Raw genomic sequence first — 25,111 nt, 5'->3', positions numbered from 1 at the left:
TTCCTTCTCATCAAGAATGGAAGATCTGTTACAAATATGTTCAGCCGAAATGGGAGCAATCCTCAAAGGAAGCGAATGTGCCATAAAAAACAAAAATAAAAAGTACATAATTCTATCTGAGTCTATGAACTAGAAAAGTTAACAAAAAATCAATTCTCTCCAGGGGATGATTATATTTCATTACGAACCAAAAAAACCATAGTTACAGCAAGCGTCAACAATATTGAAATAGAAATAGCCTGGATACCAGGACATAGTACTATTACCGGTAATGAAACTGCAGATACAGTCTTACAAAAATTGGTACTATTAAAGGTACTACCAAATATAAAGCCTGAGATCAAGGATATTTTATCATATATTAAAAAGGATATTAAAAGCGAGTGGAAACAACAATGATTATCCCTAAACGCGGGAAATTGGTACAGTAAAATAGAGGATGGTTTTTAAAATTTTAGACAGACGACATATCACAACAATAGTACGATTAAGATCAGGGCATTGTCTAACGAATGCACACCTGCACAGGATTGGGATCCTTGAGAGCTCGGCTTGTGAATGTGTGCAAATAGGGGACATGCAACATATACTTCTGGAGTGCCCTATTAATAAAATGACAGATTATGATATATATTAAGATCTTATCAAGAATGGGATTACTAGTTCAGCCAACATAATAACAATTCTCCGAGAAAATAACTTAAAAACAACAAAAATATTGATAAAATTCTTAACCGTTAACCAAATAAAATTATGAATTTTTAGATTCTCCCTATCACATCCTTAAACCAATCTGTGAAGTCTTCCATTATATGTTCTTAACTGTGACTACCATAGTGAGAAAGGAATGGAAATATCCAGACACACTTAACTGGGTTTCTTGCCAAATACAATAAGGAGCTGGCCAAATATCTAAGCATATAAAGGCCATATTTCTTCCACAGTGCAGGGGACGAAGAAGATGAAGAAGAAATTCAATTATTGGGAGTAAAAACTCAGATAGAGTACCTAAATTCAAAGTAATTTAGTAAAATCTCAATTTTGAACAACAATTTCCAAAGTTCAAACTATCAATCAACGAAATTGAAATGTTTAGACTTACGCTCTATGGATAGACTCTTGTTAACTACAAGACTATTGTCATGGTTACTATTAACGTTTAAAATAATGGAAATTATTATATAATTACGATCTAAGTGACATTGGCAAGTTGACTCAATTTTAGGAAATAAAAGTGTTTGAGTACTAAAACATGTCCAAAAAGAGTATTAGTAATAAAGCCCCTTTTGGTATTGGTACTAAAAGGTTTTTGGAAATTGGATACCATCCAGCAATGAATCGTATTTTAACAATAACGCAGTCAGTATGCCGTCCTGGTCCAGGAAAGTATAATATATCTGATGCAAAAAGATGTAATATTCTAGAAAAAAAGTAAGTACGTAAAAAAATGTAGGCATTTATAAAACCACGGAAAATAGTTCTTATTTGCAATCCAGTGTAATTTGTTTTTGAGTTGACAACAAACGCATCTGTAAATCTGTAAGATACAGAGCGCAGTACCAAAGTGATACTATGCTGTTAACTTAGATATTTTCAATAATTATATTTTAAGAGAATTGTGGAAAAGAAAACTGGAAAGTGAAAAATGGTCAATGTCTATTGGTAACAATTTGGGTATGCTAGCAGAGCGAGAATTTCAGCGTACTATGGGTGGACCTGCAACACAAGAATACAATCCGAAACTTCATAAGAGGCAGGATGACTTAAAAAAAAATCATAGAGGGTTTGGTTATGCAGTTCGATTTCCAGTCAAAGAAAATAATATTCCTCCTCCAGGTAAGAAATAATTTAATAATGTAACAGTTCTTCGGGTTCTTAAAACTAATGCACACTATTTACAGATATTTATATACAAGGCACTGATATTTATTTTCAACTCTTGTGGTTATTTATCTCTAACGTTCGCGGCTGCAAGTCTGACTCTACTCTCCCTGTTAGTCAAGCGCACATTTATATCCTTAGCCAGTTCTTCTGAGCTGGTAGCAGCATACTAGGATCTCGATGCCAGTGTTTTCGAAGACAGTTTCGAGCATGCCCTGACCGTTTTCCAGTCCAGCCAATATAAACCACATGCCAATTTTGGGATTGCTAGTCGAGTAATTTTCTTGGATAACAGGATGTTCCTTAATTTTGTTAAACATTGCCAAACGCATTGATAAGTCGACTTGTCACGATAGGAATGCTTCGTTATTAGGTAAAAAAGATTCCTAATCTGTTCATTTTCGCTGTTGTTTCTTAGATGTAAAACATTTACAACCGTTACGCCCTGCTTTCTTAGCTAGTGGACTTGTCCAAACCTCTTTTTAAAGGTATAAGCAATTCCTTTGAACATTCGTAGGTCTTGGGCCACAGAATGAGCCAAGGCGTAATCAACAGGTGTTTCGAAAAGATCTTGCTGTTTTTGCATCGTAACAACAAACCTGGACTTTAAGAAGATCACCACATTGTTGGTTCCCTCATATTTGCTCAATCGATTAAAATGAACAACCCTTGGTTTTCCTCTTGGAAGCTTTCTAATTGGGTCATTGATCGGGACTAGGGTCTCTCCCATGGAGTCTGGAGTCCCTCCCATGGAGAATCTCGTTTGCGTTGTGGATTATACAACCACACTTTATCTCCTTGCTGTTATCTACCATTCTGAGCATTGTTGTTATAAGCCTTCTTCATGCAGTTACTTGCGTTTTGTATATTAACAAGCACCCTAGAATGAATGTCATCCATTCTCCTTCTCAGCTCACTGATGTAGTCTTGATCGACAACATCTTCCTTAGGACGAAATCCAAATTTTAAGCCGCATGGCAGCCTAAGTTCACGTCCCATTACATGCAGATCAAAAACGAGTGCAAGTAACAGTCCCAATCTCTTTGATGGTCAGATACCACCTTGGACAGATATCTGTTGATAGACCTATTCATGCATTCCACCATTCCATCTGATTGCGGGTGCAAAGCGGTCTTCATGGTTTTCTTAATTTTGAGTATGTTGCACATAATTCCTGCCTTGATCGGAATGCAGTTCCATACGAATTCCAAAACGGCTGATCCACTCCTTTACCAATGTTTCTGCTATTGTGACTGTTTCTTCTTCGTAGGTTATTATGCGAAGCCGATCTACACTTCGGGAATTTATTTTGGCCGCCTCGAATTCCAGAGTTCGAGCGAAGGCATCCACAAGGCGACGGGGACGATTTAGAGTTAAAACCCTGCTGGTTTCTTAGTTTCTTAATCCATCATTGAATGCATCGACAGCCAAACAGAGCTAAATTTACTGGGTTTTTGATGACGATTTTTCAGTTGAGTGCGGTAAACATAGATGTGAGATGTATTTGTCCGAATCTCATCTCCAACTGGTTCACCAATTGCACATAGTTTGTTCTCTCTGAGGCAGAAATTTGCAACAGAACGTTGGCAGCATCTCCACGCTGTGCCAGAGTCAATTGTGTTGTTTTTTCTGTGTAATTTTATACATTCGACAGAGCTGCCGCTTCAAACTGCAAAAGAAATGTTGCTCACGGAAATTTACCTTCAAATTTTGGTGGTTTAACAGGTTTCTTCTCGACGTCTATTCCCTTAAGTCTTCTGCTTGTTTCATTGTCTTTTTCCAAACTAGTGGAAGCGGACCTTATTGGGAGTTGTTCTAATTGTTGTGTGATTTCCTCAATGCCTTGTTTCAAATTCCGGACATCTCCGTTTACTTGCTGAGAATGTCTCTAGTTTCTCAATTAAATTAGACCTCAGGTTACTAGAGTTTTCCATCAGCCTCTGTTTCATATTTTCCAGTAATTAAAAAAATTAACTTGTTTTTTAACAAAAATTATTGCCAACGACATTTTTTTAACAATATTAGACCTCTGTTGGAGCATATAAGAATGAGGAATGCAATAAAAAAATGGTCAAGAACCCTACTGAGTAAAACATTTTTCAATCGCAAAACGGAAATCTATAAATATTTCCAATGTTTTATATGTATTTTTTGTTTAAACTACTAAATGATAGAAGACTTGAATTTACAAAATATTTTAGATACCTATTACAGAAATATAGAGAATTTAAGATCAATGTTGTTGAAAAGTTTCTCAAATAAATGCCTATTTGAAGCACGTCGGGAAAGTAGATTCAAGGAAAAACACGTCTCATGGCATTTGGCACCACAGAGGTTATCTTTATTAAAATTATTTTAATGAAATTTTTTAGACAATATTTTTAGATATTCAGTGATTGATAAAGACTCAATTGAAGAACGGTGCTCTAGATCCCATTCCAACAAAAGACCTTTAGAATTTTTTACATCGGAGAGGGACTACAAGAGTATTAAAAATCATTTTGCGGTATATAATTTAACTCCAGCAGATACATTGTCGGATGCTACAAGCTGCATAGACTATTTGTTATATAATAAGAACAAAAGAAGGTATTAATATTTTCTATTGTACACAATTTTATATATATATATATATATATATATATATATATATATATATATGATAGATTAGCTAACATATATATATTTGGCAAACTTGCTTACTATCTCTCTCGTATACGATGTCCCTCATAATTCAGTCAGATCAAGTGGATATCGATTATCGTAACTATTTTTTATTTATATACCGATTGAAAAGCCTTTAATCCGACTGACTTTTGGGAAAGACATCATGCATGACAAAGACAGAAGTTGAAGTTTTAAGATTCAGCTTAAGAGCGGCGTCTCCCTGTGTTAAATTCTCTATACAAACGCCGCCGACGACTTGGAGCAAATCTCAAAAACTACGCAATCAATCTACTTCAAATTTGGGTGTGAATTAACAAATGTTTGATCCTTTACATGACATAGTTTTAAAGTCGTAATATTATTTAATAACAAAGTTATTGATGGTCAAACTTAGGTCATTTTCTACCATTTTTGTACAGCAAATAACTCAAAAAATAAAGAATATTTTGGTAAATGAAATATGTCTTGTCAAAGCTTAGATATTTAACAAGACTGTACAGTGACAATTTTCCGAGAAAAATATTGCGTTTTTTAGATTTGCTCCAAATGAGCAAAATAATAAAATTTCATACGTAAACCGAATAATCATAGAAATCTGTGTTCCACTCATTATTCATAGATGGCCTATTGACTGGACGTATTCAGGGAAATTTGTACATTTTTATACCAGTTATTATAGCAATAAAATTTAAAAACTCTTTGATTCATAATACTACTAATTTCAGAAATACAAAGTGACCACATGTAAGAAAGCCATTGACATGTGAGTCTGTATCACACAAGAAATTCAAAAATAATATATATTTTTTAAAAAAATATTGATAATTGATTATTCATCATTATTTAAATAATTATCAAATTATTAAAATAGTAAATTTTTAACCTGGAAATCTAGACAGGAAATTCGGCTTATTGTTCAATATAATATAATACAATACAATACAATTTTCATTATCTGATAAATTAAAATCAAAACACTTTTTATATACAATATTTTTGATGTATAATTACAGTAAACTAATGCGTAAACTTTGTAATTTGAATGGAATTAGGAATTTAACGTAGTGAAACAAATTATTTTAAAAATTAATATTTTATTAAATTGACATTTTTTGTCCTCTTTTCCTGCGCTTCTCTGATGTAAGGTGGATCAAAACATTTTAAATTTCACCCTCTTCTATTTAATAGTATCTCTTGTCCTAGACAATTAAAATAGAATCTTTCTAATTTCGAAAGCATTTTGTTATTCCAAAAATTCGTCTTTATGATTTACTTCAACGAGAAGTTTATTTTTTGGACCTGAATATACAATAAAATAGCATAGATTAGTTCCAATAATATTTAATTGATCTTATATCTGAAAGTAATATTCTATCAGTTCTATATTATAATCGTCTCATAAGAACACTTGACTTCCACAATTTCGTCTTCAGAAATAATTCCTGAAAATCTAAAAATGTAATTATTTACAAATAAACCAGCAGGCTTTACAATTTTATTGCATTCTTCTTCAAATTTTTTTATTGCTACCGAATCATTAATTTTCCTATAATTCGTAACTTCTGTAGAAAAAATATTAATTTTTTTAACTATTGACACAAGATTCTTTTAATTTTAACATCTCCAAAATTAGAAGCAGTAAGCCGGTGCATTTATTAATAATAATATGGGTTGTTAAATTGCCTATTGCTTTTTTATTTATTTAAATTGTTCTTTTTTAGTAATCTTGAATTGATCTAATATCTCATTTAAAATAAATTGTGAACATTGGGTAGATTCGTTATACTTCTCATCTCGTTCTAAAAGATTATCCACAATATATGATCCTATTTTCTTCAGTATCCTGTTTCTTAGTTCAAATAAATGTAAACTTTTGATTTTTTTCTTAGACCAAGAAGCAAATCTACGTGTTTTTGGCATTTTCTAAAATTAATATTACTTTTATTTTATTATTGTATACTATAATATACTATAACATATAATCGTACATGCTTATGAATTTAAATTTCATATTAAAATTATGTGTTACTTGATTTTCCAATTTTATAAAGTCTAAGTTAATTTAATTACATAATACAAAATAGCTCAAAGACAAGTTATGTAACAATACGAAAAAATAATAGAAATAATTCAAGAATATTAATATTTTAGGTGAACAAATAATATGAACAAAAAAAAACTATATATGTATTTAATAAAAAAAAAAATAATAAAAAAAAAACGAACTATCCTATTTATTTTAAATACACTAAAGTCGATTTGAAATGAACATAATACATTCTTCAAATAAATCAATCTTTATTCATAATTTCACGGGGAGAAAAACTAACAACAAACAATGAACACGGAATACAAATCCATCCAGACGCTTCCAATGGAAAACCAAGGACACATAAATATGAAATAATATCAAAATTGTGACAGATACAAGTAAAAATTAATTAATTAATTGATGACATGAATGAATATGAATGATGATGAATTGATGACATGAATGAATATACATAACACATACGAAACAATAATACAGCAATATAAAAACTAAAATTGAATAAAAAACTACCTTTAAAAGTTTATAACAAATTACACTTTGTCTGACTAAAATAAGACTAATTTGTTTCTCTGCTTGAAACTGATGTTTCTTCAACCACCAAGTACTACCCGAACAGAAAAAATCCATCTGTTTTGTTATTACATTTCACTTAAATTTTGACATAAAAAATTACACACTGGTTACATGCACTGATTTGTATAACTCATCACTTCGAGGATGCGAAAGTAAGAGTTTGAAGTAAATACAAATTCAGAGCAAGGGTCATTATTAACTTTGAGATCATTTTTTTTTAATTAATAATTGATTTTAAATCGGCTTCCGTATTTGTATAACGTTTTTATTATATTTGTTTATATGATAAAATGTGAATGGTTTACAACTAACTATACGACAAAATATTACAAAACTTATTAGCATTAAAAAAAAGTTAATAACTGTATACGTTATTATATTTTTAATATATGTTATTGTATTATATATTAATTTTATATAATTTTTATTAATAAAAATATAGTAAGAATTCACAAAAAAGAAAATATCACAATACTTATTAGTTTTGCATTATACATTATTTTATTATATATTAATTGTATATAATTTTTATTAATAAAAATATATTATGTATTCATTACTATTATAAATTTCATAATCTATTTACAACCAGTAAATTCAATACATGTATGAGATCTCAAGTGCGGTCCTGTTCCATGCAAAAAAAATTGCAGACGAACATTTTAGAACCGAATGTTTGTTTGATTTCGTGGCGGCACCACATTACGGGCTATGTTTTGTTTTGCATCCTTTTCTGGCCGAAAGTGTGATTCCTGGTCTAGTAAAAAACTGTTTCAATATTATTAAACAATATAATAAAAAGAGTTTATGCAACATTTTAGTTTTAGATAGTAAAAATTTTAGTCAGGCTATTGATGTTATAAAAAGTTTATGCTTTTATTATTTAATGTATTTAGTTATTACAGAGGATAATTGTTGATAACAAATCTAATCGATATCCATTATTTTTGTTATGCCAACATCGTGTGACAAAAATTATGAACTTGAATAATGAAGTAGAACATACTTAAGATGTACCAAATTTTATGCACATGACATATGAATGACATTTCTATATTAAACTTGATAATTTACACACCCTTACATGGATTAACATATTGCTTGTGTTATTTTTTCCCAAAAGCGATTAAAGACTATCAGAAATTATCAGAGAAAGCATTTTCATAAAGAGATTTTGATATAATGATTATTGGATGAAATTATGTATTATTTAAGAACAAATACCCGTGCACTACTGCGATGCAATGTGATATACACTATTATTCTAAACGTTTTTGTTTTTTTTTGTGATCACCGTTATTAGTGTTATTAGTTGAAGTTTTTGTTTAAAACATTAACAACACTTACTGTCGCGACAAGTAGATACCATAACCATATTCAAAAAACTAAAATAGTCGACTCTCGTTAATTCGAAACTCGAGGGACTCTTTAGAGGTGTTAAGCCGGAATTCCACGGCGCGGGACTCGGCGAACCTGGCTCGTGACTTGCCAATCCACGAGTCGTGGGAATGGGGAGGCTCGGCTCGGCTCGTCTTTCCCCTCTACTGTCGGTAAATGTAACACGAGTCAAAGGATAAACGAGATAGCGCAAGCGCGGTGATTCCAAATTGTCGGTTCTTCATAGAAATTCAGCAATTCGCGCGTTCTTCCACGCGCCGTGGGAATGCTACCACTTATGTAGGCTCGCGACTTGGCGAACCTACTTCTCAAGCCTTGACTCGCCGAGTCCCGCGCCGTGGAATTCCGGCTTTACAGGTCTCCATGCCTTGTCGAGAGCTTGTAAAACGAGCTTAACAATTTTTTTACTATAGAACATCTTAAAATTATGGATGATGCCTTGGTAAGATGTAAGAGGACTATTGTGGACAGTGCAATTGTCTAAAAAGAGTAAAATTTTCCACTTTTGTTGTTTCATGTTCCTATTAACTGTTAAAAACCAATTGTTAAAAAGTTCTGTCGTCATCTAAACTTTTTGTATTCAGTAGGGAACGATTTCACTCATTTGAAACATCGCGGTTTCATTGCTTTTCCTATTATTAAGGATTTAAGTTTCTTCGATCCGTCCATATTTAGTGCAAGTAAAACTGTCAACCTCTCTCATAAACTTTTTTAAACACAACTCAATTTATCTTTTTGAAATTTGTAAGCCACCATTCACTTGCCGCAAAGTTTTTGATGCTTAGAGTAGACGCAAACTCTTTGGCTTTTTCCTTAAGTTTCCGCTAATAGACACTAATTGCTAATTGCTCCTTTTCAGCAATCGTTAAGCATTTATACTTTTTAGGACTCATAACTAACACAAACTTTTATTTAATCTGTGTACAACCAACGAAAGAGTAACAGTAACTGAAACTTAACTAAACAAACCAATTCGTGAAGAAGTGTGTATCAAACTAATGATTAGAAAAACTCTCTCTATGCAACTTTGAATTGTATAGTGTTGACGCGTCGTTTTGTTAAGTAGCTATAATTTTTTTTCGAATTGCCAAGTGCATAAAAATATAAAGAGATTTTTCTGGGGAACTCGTGATAACTTTGAATTATAGTGAGATTCGAATTATCGACGGTTTGAATTAAGAAGACACGAATGTATAAGAATTTGTCAATAATTACAAGTCTACTATAAACAAACACACTGTACAAAAAAAATTTTTCAGATGTGGAGAATTTCTTAAAACTAGTAGATGGGTAAGACCTGTTACGAGAGAATTATTAGGTGATTTAAGTTTTTGTCATCGTGATGAAAATTCTCCTGGCCCAGGGACATATGACACAGCAAAATATAAAAGGTACATAAAAATAATTTAAGTTTTACATTTAAGCTTTCTATAAAATCAGGAGGTAAAATGCTCTTCCCATCTAGATTTTGTAAGAGATATCATGCACGACAAAAGTAGGGGTCTCTATCTATGTTAATATTTGCAAATGCATTTTGTAACACTCCATATGTGCTAGGATGTAGTTCGAGTTCTTGAGATACTTCGTTTAAATTGTGCAATTTGCAGATATATATATATATATATATATATATATATATATATATATATGGACAGTCGGGACAATTTGATTTTGCATTATCACTCGTTGAATTGTGTCTTTGCAAAGATTGGTCTGTTTTTAAACATCTCTACAAATTAACGATGAATACAATACTGGAACTGCCAATAAGGTGCCACGTTAAAATTTTTATGACTTTTTCAGCTTTTTTATGCAGCGTGTATATTTTTATTATTGAAAATGAGCTTATTTAAAAAAATAATCTACCTCTGCTCTGAACACACCGATTCGTCTGCGTACCCCTCCAATCAGCCCGGCTGTCCCGCATAATTGCATGTATATATTTCTTTGTTCTTTACTAAAAGTTCCGTTTCAATACGCGAATAGCTGGGTCTGTCATTTTTGAATCAGTATAAAGGGAGGTCACACGATACGTTCCCGATCGCCCGTTTCTGTTCATGATCCCGACCATCCGATCTCTGTTTTCCCCATCCCTCGACTGGGTGTTGCATTTACAAGACCCGTTCTCTGACCTGATCAACTGTTCTTAAAAATGACCCTATATTGATCTAAAGAGCATTAACTGCATTGGTCGTGTACGAGTAAAAAAAAGAATGATGTGAATGAAGGATCTTCAGACACCCATAAACCCATAAACCCTTAAAATATCGTAACAAATTTGTATAAAATATTTAATTTAAATTAATTAAATTTTGACTACTAAAGGAATTAAATATATTCAGTATTGGCAGAAAGTAGAGCAACTTTAAAAATATATAAATTGCTACCGCCCTGTGTATGCAAATCTAATATAATTTATACCAAATATGAACACACTATATACAAACATAACGGTGAATATTTCTTGTATTAAAAATAATTCTGTTAGCTGCAAATCAAAAAACTAAATATTCGGTTGGCAATTTTTTACTAAATGTCACTAATCTCTACAAATTCCATAATAATTTTTAGTTTTATTGTATACACCAAAGGAAACTAAGTTAATATATAACCTCGTGGAAAGAAATTAAAATCACGCATTGTACCGTACTATTAATCAATCGTACTAAAAATCAATATTGCTCGATTGTAACACATGTTTTACAGCAATTTTCAAGATTTGGTAATATGGAAGGAAAAAATAAAAGTGGACAACCAAGAAAAACCAATAGGTTTCAGGATAAACAAATTTTATCTTACTCCAAAAAAGATCGTTTCTTGAGTTCCAGCAAAATAAAAGGTCTACTTGAAATACAAATTGGAATTAATGTTTCTTCAAGAACCGTAAGAGATAGATTACTACAAGGGGCGAGAAGGCCAGACTAAAAAACTACTGCTATCAGAAAAGAACAGACGTGCTAGAGTTGAGTTTACCAGGTCCCTTTTACACTGGACTTTAAATGATTGGAAACGAACGATCTGGAGTGATGAAATCAAGTTTAATTTAGTTAGTGATGGGATTTTATAGTTTACTACGACACGACAAGTCGGTATGGGGCTACTTTTCGAGATTTGGAATGATTCCTTTCCTTTGAAAGAAATATTCAGAAACAACATGGTACCATATTTAAATAAAAATATGCCACTAAAACTTTATTTCCAACAATATAATGTCCCGAATCACACTTAATATTTGAATATATGTATCCAAATATTATTACCATCTGTTGCTTTCCATTTAAAAAAAGGTGTTCGGAAGTTATTTATAATAATGGGAATTTTACAATAAAATTAATTAAAATTCTAATTACAAATTATTTGTAGTAATAAAACTTTAAATAACATAAGTTGCTCTACTTTTTGCCAGCCCAAACCAAATAATCATCAGTAAAATTAAACTCTTTATTTTTTTATTGTTTAACTATGTAAAATTTATAATTTATTTTATATATTTAAGGGATGATTTAAGGAATTTTCAATATACATTTTTTTAACATAATAACCAGGACAAGAATTATTTGAATTTATAAAAGTTGTTCTACTTTCTGCCAATACTGTAAGTTAGACAAAAATTAATTTTAAATTTGAAAAAATGCTGGTCTTTACAACAATTTTTCATCACGCCTAGAAATAGAATATAAGAAAGAATATTGATTTTTTGATTTTTTATTACAAAAATTGTTTAAATTCATAAAAAATTGAAAAATTAAGCTATCGACAATTTTTTTTTTTTGAAATGTGCTATTTTTGATAAACTTTATGAAAAAAATAGGCATATAGTATAAGAAAAATTGTTCATATAAGTTTCAAGCAAAAATCCAGAATTTTTTCAAATTTAAAATTAATTTTTCTCTAAAAAATCTTAATTATTTTTACTCGATCAAAACGTATTCTTTTATGCGCGGAAGAGTACACTGTATTGAAAAAAAATATATATTAAAAATGTTTTTTCGATTTTGTATTGCCTAAAATAGGTGGAGCGATTCTAAACAATTACCAATACTTATAATGTTAATGTTAATGTTTGTTATTAATAGAATCATACTTAACCTTGAGAACTCTGATCCCTGTTAATTTCGTTATTAACGAGGATTCTGGTTAATATCGTAGTAAACTCACGCCTAACATCGATCTGACAATAGGTAATTCCATTATAACAAGGTTTTAGACTTAGTACATAGTAGTCTCGTATACAGTATGAAAACTGTTTGATCCATCTGAATTTTGAGAGAGATATCATGTACAAGAGACTGTCGATCTCCCAGACAGAGTTATACTGCCTCTATCGTGTATGATGCATCTCTCTACATTCAGACGGGTCAACTCTTTCCCTACTGTAGATTTCGCTTAATATCGAGTAGGTGCTTGAATCTTCTTTAAATTCTTTGATGAAATCATAACTTACTTATATTTTAAAAGCTTTCATAGATTTCTCCGGGTTCACGTTATAACCTGTGTGAATAGTTCGTTTTAAAACTTGATCTCTAATCTTAGAATCATTTAAAGCTATTTGGTTCAATTCATAAGCAGTTTTACCCGTCATTCAACTTACTGTAGAAATTTTTTCCCTTCGCATCCCTTCAAATCCATATTCTTGAACTGAGATCTTTTATACAAGTTTGTTCTTACATCATTGCAATTGACAACAGCAGTGGTCTAACTTTCATATGAATAATATCTTTGTTTTTCCTTACTCGTTTGTCCGGAGTAGTACATAACGGGCTGTAGCTTTCCTCCGAGACACCACTTTGAAAGATCTGTATGAACTTCTGTTCTCAATTTTGTATCATAAATAGCAAATCCTTAAGGTTATCAAGCGCTGTATCATGATCTGTTCCCCAACATCTGTTGCGGCATCACCTCAACTCCCTGCTGAAATACAAAATCGTCTTCGCTTTGTGTGACACATTCCCCAATATCCACTGTTTTTCGTGATGTAGTGGCGATTAACACAGTTGTTGAAGGAGGAATAACCACCGATGCTCCATAATTCGTTAACGTTACTGAGATGTGCTGGATTTTTAACTCCAATTCTTGAGCTTTTTCCTCTTTTATTAACACTGCACCATAACGAATGTCAACGTAGGCCTTGAATAATCTTCCACTTATTTTAGAACAAAAAAATTATTATCGTTGTAGTTTTGTAGATCGACGACATGATCGCCGACAGTTCTTCTCCAAATGACCTATTTTTTTACATTTGAAACATTTCAATTTAGATTTTTGACTGATTTTATAAAAATGTGCAGTATTCTTGCAGTTGAAAGACCGTAGTTCGTTGTATACATTGCCTTTTGATATTTTAAATAATACTCTAGATACTTTGGTAATCAAAACTTGTTTATTCAAATAACAATAATAAAGATCAACAATATAATAATTAAATAACAATACTAACTATAACACGGTCTTCACAATGTAAGAGATTCCGTCTCAATGACTCTCCTTCACCATGTTCCACCATTCATTATCGATTGATTTTCACATTCCCTCCATCTTTTTCAGATTGAGAGGAGTAACCTTTGGAGTTTCTTCTTGGAGGATCCTAGTCTGTTTTTCGGGATTCTGGTTTCTTTTGGATGACTGCTCCGCTGGTCGATGTTTGAATGCGTCTAACTTCAGAATCGGTTGGGGTTTCTTGTGGAGTTGGAACTTTCTTAACATGAGTCACATGTCGTCTGTAGGTCTTTCCGTCCCATTTAACTCATTTCCTCCTTTCCAAATTTGCTTACCAATTTATTTGGTATAATTAAATTCTGTAGTAGTACCTTATCACCTACTTTGCTTTCGCTTTCTTTTGCCTTCCTTTCTTGATTTTCCCTTTTTTTCCTTTGTGTTTATTATTAAAATTAGATATTCGAGTAATACGTTTTTACGTTGGCAGTCTGTAGTTGACGGTTCGTTTTCGTTTTTACGCGCAATTATTGTCGCCGCATTTTGTGTGTTTATATCAAATGTTTTTCAACAATAAATCTGTCCTAAACTGTGTGTGGAAAAAATAAATTCCAAATTTATTAATAATATCGTTGTCTTTAGCTTCTTCATCATTATCTTCGCTAACCAAATCATATATTGACAATATCTACGGTCAATACGGTGTGGTTTGTATTACCTTTATGTTATTGTTTTCACAAAATTCTCTAAATTCCTTACTTGCGAACTGTTTTCCATTATCCGATCGTATACTCTTTGGGAAATCAAGTCAAGAAAATAATTCTAATAATATCTGCATAATACCTGTCGTTGTTCTTGATTTTAGAAATCTTATTTCTTGGTATCCTGAAAAGTAGTCTATTATTACTAGTACCATTTCCTTGGCGGGAATAGGACCCATTAAAGGCCAAGTATTGCCAAGGGCCCTCTGGAAACTTGTGTCGTAGCATAGTGGCTGGGCCATTATGTCCCTGCATGATTTTTCATATTTTTCGATCTCTCGATTTATTAATGGCCACCATACCTTCACCCTTAAATGTCTTTTCATTAGAGTTTCTCCAGGATGTCCTTCATATGCCAGATGTAAAACATGTGATCTTAATGATCTTGGTATAACAATGCGGTTACCTCTTTAACAAAACTGGACCCAAGGTGGATAGCACAATTCTAAATGGAAAAAATTGATTTTTAGTGCTTGAGTGAATGAATCTTTGTCAATTACGCTCACAATTTCTTTTATTTTCGGATCTGTCGTACTTTCAGAAATGACTTGGGAAATTCGTATTGTTTTTGGCGTATTTATTTCCACTAAGGAAAATCGTGCTTTTCATTTTCTTTGTCAAATGTTATTGTGAAGCAATTTGACATAACCGGGAAACGGAGTCAGCAGTATTTTGTTTTTTATGTTGATAAATTATATTAAACTTAAAAGATTGTAGTCGTAGTATCCATTTTTCATTTCGGGCTGCAGGTTTTGACGTCGGTTTAAAACTTGCCTCTAGTGGTTTATGGTTGATAACAAGTTCAAATTCTAGTCCCGCTAAATAGTAATAAAATCTTTCAACTGACCAAAGTGAAACTTTCCTTTTCCGTTTGCGAATATCGACGCTCAACTTCCGAAAGGCTTTTGCTTGCGAAAGCGATCACTTTTGGGTTCTGTTCTACATCAGACTGCAAAAATACTGCCCCTAGATCCACTGGGCTGGCATCACCTACCAAACGAGTTCAAAGACTTGGGTCGATATAAGTCAAAGTTGGTAGTTTTGGATAATGCAACCTTCAGGTTATTAAAATGTTGTTGTTGTTCATCATTCCACAAAAATTTTACATTAATTTATGTTAATTGTCGTAGTGGGTCGGTCAAGGTTCCCAAGTCATGAATAAATTTTTATAGGTAGGTTACCAGTTCTAAAAAACTCTTTACTTCTTCTTTGGTGTTAGGGGGTCGAAAATTAATTACTATTTTTACTTTGGCTTGGTCTGCATCAATTGACAGTTTATGTCCTAGAAATTTAAGCTCTTGGATCTTACTTAAATACATTTTGTTTCATTAAGTACATTATTTTCTTCCAATGTCTTTAGTACCTTTTTAAGATATAAACTCTTACGTCAGCCAGGTAGTTTAAGCATTTATTGCAGTCAGTATATTTTCGAAGATGCGTTGGAAAATCTCTGGTGCTGAGTTAACACCGAACATCAGTCTTTCATACCCTTAAGTGTTATAAAAGTTGTTATTGGTTTGCTATCTTCTTCCAGATCGTATTGGTGGTAGGTGTTTCCTAAGTTCAGTCGGGAAAAATACTTAGCACTCCTTAGCTGGAAAGTTTTTTCGTAAAATTACTCTATTCGCTTGACATATCGACACAGATTTGGATATCCCCAGATGGTTTAAATACTATAACTATTGGCGATATCTATTCGCTGGGACCAGTTACTTTTTCTATAATGTCCATCTACAATGCCTCCTCTAATTTATCTTCTAATAACGCTTCAACTGCTATTGAGACTCTTCTCGCTGCTTGACCTTCTGGTTTTACATGAGTATGTATTGTGAGTTTAACTTTAATATTTTTCACTTTTGGGAATGGGATTTTCTTTTCTATGTTGTTCTACCACATAAAATGTTGTTATTATTTCTTGACTGAAATCAATTTGTAGTGGCTCTCCAGAAGTATATGGTTCTAATATATCATTTGTTTCTGACACAACAATCGTTGTCAATTAAGATGTTCGCCTTTGATCTCGAATCAATAAGTAATTTTATTGGGATTCCTTCTACTGAACAAATAATTTTATCATTATCCATGTTTGAACTTCCTTAGTTCTACGTTATTCTAAAGCATTCGAAATTGTTTTTGCCATTTTTTTTCAGAGTCAGATTCTCGTGCAGCAGTTTTACTCTTGTCGTCCCGTGTTCGTTTTGTTGATTTTCTCTTTTACTTGATTTTATAGATCTACAACATGCAGCAAAATGCCCTACACTTACATGAACTTCCTACGTGATCACCTCTTCCACATCTAATACAGATGTTTTCTTGAAATTTAATTTTATTAACCTTCATTACAGATGTATTTGGTCCAGTAGATGAGGTATCCATGGCTTTGGATTGATCCTTTACTTGTTCTTCAATCAGGCAAAGTTCAATTATCTCGTCTAATGTTTGTTCCTTTTCTAACAGTTTTCTTTTAAGGGGTTTCAAGGGTTCTTTCGCATCGTTACTAAATAAACATTTGTGAGCTTGATTACGTATCTTTAAGAGAAATTTATTGAAATTGTCTACTTCTTCCGTTTTAATGTTACGAAGGATATGTCTTTCGAATTTTGTTTTGACGCAGAGTGATTGGTTAGTTTGTTGACAAGAGTTTCAAAAATATTAACCTTGGTCGAATCCGTAGTAATTGCTTCAGGAATATTATAAGCTAGTTCTTGCAGCTATGCTCTGCCCAAGTGTAGTAATTTACTTTTTTGTTTAGAAGTTATTCCTTCTGATTCTAGGTATAACTTTAGTGAACGTTTAATGACCACTTTTCCCATTCGGCTTAATTCCTGGGTCCGCCCGTTTTATTATTATTTATTAAAACAGTCCAGTTTTGAAAAATATGACTTCTTAGTGAATTAATAAGAGCTACACATTTTGAACATCAAATTTTATTAACTAACTAACCTACACTGTATAATTATTAAAATTTTCTGTAAACCAGAAAAATAAACGTATACACTATTTGCATATTTATTTAAAAATAAATAGGTTTTTATTTAGAATTGTTACAAAAAATCTTAAAAAAATATAGTTTTTCTAAAAATTAAAAATTAACAAAAATTTGATGTTTATAAAAATTAAAAATATGCGGCATTTCCACCTCTACTACTAATGAGAACCCACCACCAAATAAGGCGGTATTTACGAAGTTACATTGAGCATATTTTTCATTTGGCCATTCTGTTTTTCACGTTCGAGATTGTGTCTTTGTTTTGAAATTTTTCGGGACTTTTCTCCACTCGTATTCCTGGTCTATAGCCACTTATATTTAGGTACTCTGCCTTTTTTGTCCGGCTTACAGCCGCTGCCTTTCCTTTTGGCTTATAGCCATTTCTTTTTAGGTTCTCTGACATTTTTTGACTTTTTATTTATACTACTACCTTGGTTGGAATAAAATCCTCGTTGCCACTTGTGGCACCTTGGTAATCAGAAATACTTACTAAGTTCATTTTTTCAAAATAATATTTACCCTATCCTTTAGTAGAAAATTTTCGCCTATTGACAAGTTTATGAGGAAAGTACAAAATCTTGGTCTGAAAATGATTACAGAGAAGCAATTTTTTCAATTAGCATCACGATATTCATAACACTAATTAGTTATGCAGCAAAATAATGTAACGAATTCCATTCTGCCGCTGCTCCGAAATAGTCTCCACAGACACTATCTTATTCTTGTTCGGTCTATTCCCGACTAAATCGGAGCACCCCCTACTGTTGCGTGTATCACGTACAAATGCTTTGATGCACCGTTTCCGACTATTCACATCACTTCTCTCTATCAGCGACTTTTTTTACGAAAATCATAGTGTTTATTAATGTAATAATGTCTTTTAATCATTTACATATTTTTTACAGCATTAGAGAGCTCAAACAATCTAAATTTCCCTTTAATATATCCTCCGTACACATTAGACCACAACAAGATTGGAAAATATCACCCGCAGTTGGAAGATATACACCAAAGTATTTCTCTTGCAAAGGAAAAAAAGGCCCCAGTTGGTCATTTTTGGGTTACAGGAATTCAATTTATGACTTGCCAAGAGAGGAAGATTTTTATGCGTTTTAGATAGGTGAATGACTACTAACCAGGTAAATCGTTATATCTTAAGAGTTGTTAATGTTTCTTTTTGATAAAAAAAAATTTAACATCGAATAAAAGAAGTGAATCCCAAATTTGTTAACACAGCCTAGCCAATTATAAAATACATGAATAATACAAAATGCGATGAAACCCGATAGTTTAACAGAACAAATAATAATTTTGAAAGCTTTAACTTTTTAATTAAAATTCAAATTAAAAATTTTATGTAAAATAAAATTATGAAATTTTTTTTTAAATATATTAGTACTATACTACTACTATACTATCATATCATCATATCAACTATTATCTTGATAAAATATAGTACAGTCGATTCTTGTTAATTCAAACCTTCAATTATTCGAACTTCTCTATAATTCAAAGTTATCACCAGTTCCCTAGAAAATCTCTTTATATTTCGAACTAAATTAATACGTAATAAAACGACGCGTCAAACACTCGACAATTCAAAGTCACAGAGAGAAAGAAACAAGTTCAAACTTGTATCATAGTGCACGAGCCTTTGTTTTTCTAATGATTAATTTGACACACACGTCTTCAGTTTCAGTTACTGTTACTCTTTCGTCGATTGTATACAGATTAAATAAAAGTTTGTGTTAGTTATGAATCCTAAAAAGTATAAATGTTTGACGATTGCCGAAAAGAAGAAGTTAATTGAAAAAGTAAAGGAAGGTGAGAAGAAAAATGATGTTGCAAAAAATTTAAGATTCATCTGAGTACATTTTAACTTAACAATATGGTTATCATTGAATTTTAGATTGGCTGTTCTTTGGTTGCTTAGAATTTTAATTTGGGAATACTTTTCAATATTTAGTTAATCGTAGAAGATATATATTAACATCTATATTTTTCAGAGGACAATTGAAGTTCAACAATATTTGAAGAATATGGAACTAACTAAATAGAATATAGTATTTTACAATTTTACATGTGAATACCAAGCAGTTATTTATAATTTTTGTATTTTTACACTTTTTATATACTTATACAAATCCCAAAGATTTTAATAAAATTTTACACAGGAAAAAATTGAATTTGTTATTACTCAAGTCACATTATCCATCCATATACAGTTTCGTATAGTGGGTAATTCCTACCTAAAGCTTTTAAAAAACTTTAAAAATAAGATGTGCATACATTTAATTAAGATTTCACATTAGATTAGTGCTTTTTTTCTTAAACGTCTTTTATTTATTATCCTTTATTCGTATATAAATAAAAGTATCATGCATATTAATCTTTATTTTCTTTTGTAATAATAAACTATTAAAATTATTAGAAGTTATTTAATTACGTTTTATTTACTATAAATGGCACATAAAAGCTTTGAATCTAGATATATCGTTTTATTCTTCTTTGGTCGGCTGATCGGCTCGTATTAACTGTTATTTTTACGTTCACAAGGGTTAACACTTACCTAAAGTATCACATGATACGATAGTAAATGTGAAAATTGTGTTATAATATAGTTTGGTGCCATTTTAATAAATCTCAAGTACAAAAGATACGTTTTATTTTTATGAATCGTATTTTATGTGAATCGCTTTAATCTAGTTTATATTAAAGTTTAATGAACACATTTATTTTAAAAAATTTGAAAAATTATACAGTATAAGAAATTCAAAATGCTTCAATAAAGAAAGGATTGTTTGATTTATTTTCTGTGAACTTTAATGATCTTCCTCTTTACCCAATAATTAAAAAAACAGTCCAGTTTTGAAAAATATGACTTCTTAGTGAATTAATAAGAGCTATACATTTTGAACATCAAATTTTATTAACTAACTAACCTACACTGTATAATTATTAAAATTTTCTGTAAACCAGAAAAATAAACGTATACACTATTTGCATATTTATTAAAAAATAAATAGGTTTTTATTTAGAATTGTTACAAAAAATCTTAAAAAAATATAGTTTTTCTAAAAATTAACAAAAATTTGATGTTTATAAAAATTAAAAATATGCGGCATTTCCACCTCTACTACTAAAGAGAACTCACCACCAAATAAGGTGGTATTTACGAAGTTACATTGAGCATATCTTTCATTTGGCCATCGAAACACTCGAACGCGTTCATCGCATGTATTCAGACAAAATCTAGATTCATCTGTAAACAGAACTTTGTTCTCAATCCGCTTCTATCCAATTGACGTGCTCTAGCAAAATTTAGCCGTGCTCTGCAATGATTATCTTCTCTAAATCGTCGAATAGTTTTAATACTTATTCGAACCCTTTATACGTTTTCTAACTGAGATCGTAAACTTCTCGTAGTTACAAACAACCGACCACGATGATATTTTCGACGGAAAAATTTAGATTCATCGATTTCAACTATTTTGGGCTTTTGAGCGTCTTCATCCCATTCACCTAAAACCTACAAGGTGTTGTTCGCAAAGTTCCAGACAGTCTACCATTGTAGCCACTTCATGTGGCATATCAAATGTCCAACAATAAATTAATTTTAACATTTTTTCTAATGATAAATTGCCTTCAATTTAAGGTAACTAAAACAAAAAGTAGTCCAAAGGAGTTACATCAAGGGAGTTTACCAATTATTCATCAGAGTATTCTTCCAGAAAACGTTGCAATATTATACAAATATATAGAGATTTGGAAAAAAAATAAATTAGTAAATACTAAATTATATGAATTACTCGATTTTTAAAATTATTTTATACTATCACTATTTTGGCATATTTTTATAAACAATGGACTTTTTTAAAATTATTTATAGTACGCAATTTTATAATTATTTCGTATTATTTGTGTATTTCGTATTTTTCATATAGGTTCCTTATAAACTTGAATATATGAAACTGGCTCCGAATTTCCAACATATGTATGAATTTGCATCAATGATTTCCAACAAGTAATAAAAGTAAAAATCAATAAGCTTCCCATGTGTTTTAGGACAAGTTGAAACAAAAATAAAAAAATAAAGTACAAAAAAGCAAATAGCTTTAATATATTATATATTGGGAACACCGATTATTGAGGCTAAATATATGAATTTGCAAAAATGATTTCGAACAAAGTTACCATGTTTTTTAAGACAAATTAAAACATCTTCTCCAAACATGCCTTATCTCCTCTTCGCCTTTTCCGTTAGGGTGGCGAGGGTAAATTTGTTGTACCTGGACATTCCATTGACTTGAGCTACCCATAAAATATTAAGTGAAATAATTTTAAGTGGGATTTAACCACCCCAGCAATTAACTTAAAAAACTTGGATTGTCGTGCTACTCCTGTAATTTATTTCTCTCACAAGAGCTGAACTAACCACAGCTTGCACGACAATGCTTTTATTTTCAAAGGACTTTAATTTTCTGGGACCTCTGTGGTTCAAGTGGATTTTGGCAATTTATTCGATGGATACACATGATTTACACTGTTTTGGTTCTTTTTTCATTTGACGGGGCATGTTTGAAACACCAACGCTCAACTCTACGGACAAAAAGAGAATGAATAGAACATAGAAAACCCACAGAACACCCACATAGAAAACCTACAGGGGGGGCCAAGCGAATAGGGACGGAGGGGCAACAGCCGATCATGGACGTTCGGAATCGCCGGAAAGGCACGACCATTTTGTCTCGGGATGACTTAGGGATTTATAATATTTGATTTTATAAATTGGTAGTAAAAATTCCCCAAAATTGTCGGGATGACCAGGGAATATCTAGTGTCTTTAGTTAGAGAAAATAATTTACTAGATTTCAGAATAGTGAGTCATGGACGCTATAACTTGATAGATTTTAGGTTATAGAAGACGGTCAGATGATGTTTTTGCTTTAAGAAAATATATTTCTGGTAAGAAACTTTTAACATAACCAACTTACGTAATTTAATTGTTTGTGTTTGTTATTTTATAAACCGTAAAGTCAATATGTTCGTTTATTTTCATTAATTGAATTTGAAGTACAGATTCCAATGAATCTGAATACCAATGTATTAATTCATTTCATGCTTCCTGCTTAGTTATTGCAAAATACAGAAAGTTACTTTTACAGCAGTTACATTAGTTATATTTATTATATTACAGTTTTAGTTTGGATGAGTGTCGAAGTGATATGATGATATATTATATTATAACTTCCTATAACCTATTCGCTTGGCCCTCCATGGAAAACCTAAGAAGTACCAACCCAATGTTATAAACGAGGAACATAACTGGGCACGATTTCGAGGTGTAGCCATGTTGCCATTTTAAATACAGTGTAGTCTTTTCTTACAGATTACAGATATCTTTTTGTTCATCTGTCACTTTATTTAGGGCGGGAAACCTTACATTTAAAATTTATTTCAAATGTGTGTAGGTTAGGTTTTTCCAAAGGTATATAAAAACAAAACAATTAAATATTTCACATAAAGTTATATCAATGGTAAAAGCAAAAAACATTAAAATATACATACTATATAACCAGATTTAAATCAGAACAAATGTTTTCTAATCTTAATTTAAGCTTTTAACTTTGAAATTTTAGAAATAGTATTTCGATGCATCTTATACAACAAAGAATTTTTCTTAGCATTATTATTACTAATTGTAGTTTTATCACAGACGGAAGATACAGTTTTACCATATGAATGATTGAAAAAATAGTGGAATTTTGCTTACTAATAAAATCTTTGAATATATCAATATTTGTATTTTTATCATTTGAGAGGTACTAGAATTGGAATGAACTTTTTAACAAAACATTGGAATGGATCACATTTTTATATCAAGATTATTTAAATTATTAAATTCTGAAGGGCAAAAACTAGAACCAGGAATTTTGGTTACTTGAACATTATTAATACTAATAGAAGTAGAAAGAAATGTATAAATTTCTTGAACAATTGGAACAGGAAAAAGACATTCTTAAAATTGAAATGTTTAATATTAATAAGATATTTGTTAGAATATTCAGAACAACTACAATATTTACTATTATAACCAAAAACTAGAGATTGCTGAGAAAAATCCATTACAAAATTTATTATATTATTATATATATACCTGAAAGTATTTTTTACATTGGGGATCCTTAAAGACACATCTCTTCAAGAGGTCATCTAACCTAAAACCGTAATATAATTATTACAACTGCTGTATAAGAAAATGAAATGAATTAAGAAAAATTTTACATTAAATTCAATGACTGAACAACTTGAATAAACAAAATTCTAACACGCTATGAAAAATAATATACAATAACAAATATATTTTCTTAAAACAAACTATAACTAATTAAATCTACTTTCTGAAATCTATTAAATTATTTTCTCTTACTAAAGACACTAGATATTCCCTGCTCATCTCGACAATTTTGGGGATTTTCTATTACCAATTTATCTTGTTAACTCTGGTGGAAATGCATAGATATTCTGTAATATGCGAAGCAGATATAAATCTTTTTTGGAGTAAAATTAAGTATTGTTTATGTTAACATAGGAAGAATCGTTTATAAATTAATGACAACGTTTATGAAGCTATTTTAATATTAACTAAACCAGAATAAAATTTGTTTAATAATTTTAATAAAGAAATATTGAACTTGAATACTTTTGAAACATTATGTACAAAGTGTGAAATTTTATAAATAAATTTTATTTTATTTTTATTTATGTTAAATAATAACATAGCGTAACCAAATAATTTTAAGTCACAAATACTTTCAATAATTTTATTTATTATTGTAAGTAATATCTCGTGAATTTTTCTCTGTTATTTTGTTTATATCTTATTTATATCCATATATTATCAATTTTCAAATCTATCAAATTAATCAAAATTAATATTCATTTTAAAAAACTATGCAATTATTTATCTCTACATTTTAAATTCGAACATTAAAATATAATATTAAAAATTACACACGGGCTTGTAAATATATGTGATACAACAAACGTATATAAAATTAAAATATATGACTATTATTATCGTATATTCAGGATATATTAAATTAAAAAGTTAATTGATATTTGTTACCTGTTTTAAAATTATCCAAAAATGTGGAACATTTTGGATTATGTTCTTTGTTTTTAACGGAAAATAGGAGCAGTTTAACCTTTTTAATTATGGATAGAAACATATTCTTTATTTTATGGATTGACCATTAAACCTTACAAAATTATTTTGAGTATTCTTATTAGCATTGTAATAAATGTTTTACTTTATATACGTGAAAAAACTTTGTCAATTAATAACTATTAACA

The 25,111-nt window shown here is 30.7% G+C and overlaps 1 protein-coding gene across 2 annotated transcripts; it reads left to right on the top strand.

Moving 5' to 3' along the window:
* The first annotated feature begins 1,062 nt into the window (after positions 1-1,062).
* Positions 1,063-19,936, top strand: LOC109606366 (lymphocyte expansion molecule-like). 2 transcript variants are annotated; one of them, XM_049962963.1, is made up of 7 exons: positions 1,063-1,431; positions 1,613-1,836; positions 4,083-4,215; positions 4,267-4,470; positions 9,832-9,963; positions 18,661-18,894; positions 19,762-19,936. In XM_049962963.1, exons 1-6 carry the CDS (start codon positions 1,253-1,255, stop codon positions 18,869-18,871), a joined length of 1,083 nt encoding a protein of 360 aa, XP_049818920.1. In that variant the 5' UTR covers positions 1,063-1,252; the 3' UTR covers positions 18,872-18,894; positions 19,762-19,936. The 2 variants fall into 2 exon arrangements, with proteins under 2 accessions (XP_049818920.1, XP_049818921.1); XM_049962964.1 differs by lacking the exon at positions 9,832-9,963.
* The last annotated feature ends 5,175 nt before the right edge of the window (positions 19,937-25,111 follow it).

The sequence above is a fragment of the Aethina tumida genome, chromosome 2 (assembly GCF_024364675.1).
Source record: "Aethina tumida isolate Nest 87 chromosome 2, icAetTumi1.1, whole genome shotgun sequence".
Lineage (NCBI taxonomy): Eukaryota > Metazoa > Arthropoda > Insecta > Coleoptera > Nitidulidae > Aethina > Aethina tumida.
The sequence above is the reverse complement of the archived record's forward strand: the minus strand, read 5'-3'. Positions and strand labels throughout refer to the sequence as shown.

What these genes read in the sequence shown, in the direction of transcription:
- LOC109606366 (XM_049962963.1), top strand. Translation starts at nt 1,253, where the DNA reads ATGTCCAAAAAGAGTATTAGTAATAAAGCCCCTTTTGGTATTGGTACT. An exon ending in AAATAATATTCCTCCTCCAG is followed by an intron (nt 1,837 to 4,082) that starts GTAAGAAATAAT and finishes AAAATATTTTAG; the next exon opens with ATACCTATTACAGAAATATA. An exon ending in GACACAGCAAAATATAAAAG is followed by an intron (nt 9,964 to 18,660) that starts GTACATAAAAAT and finishes TATTTTTTACAG; the next exon opens with CATTAGAGAGCTCAAACAAT.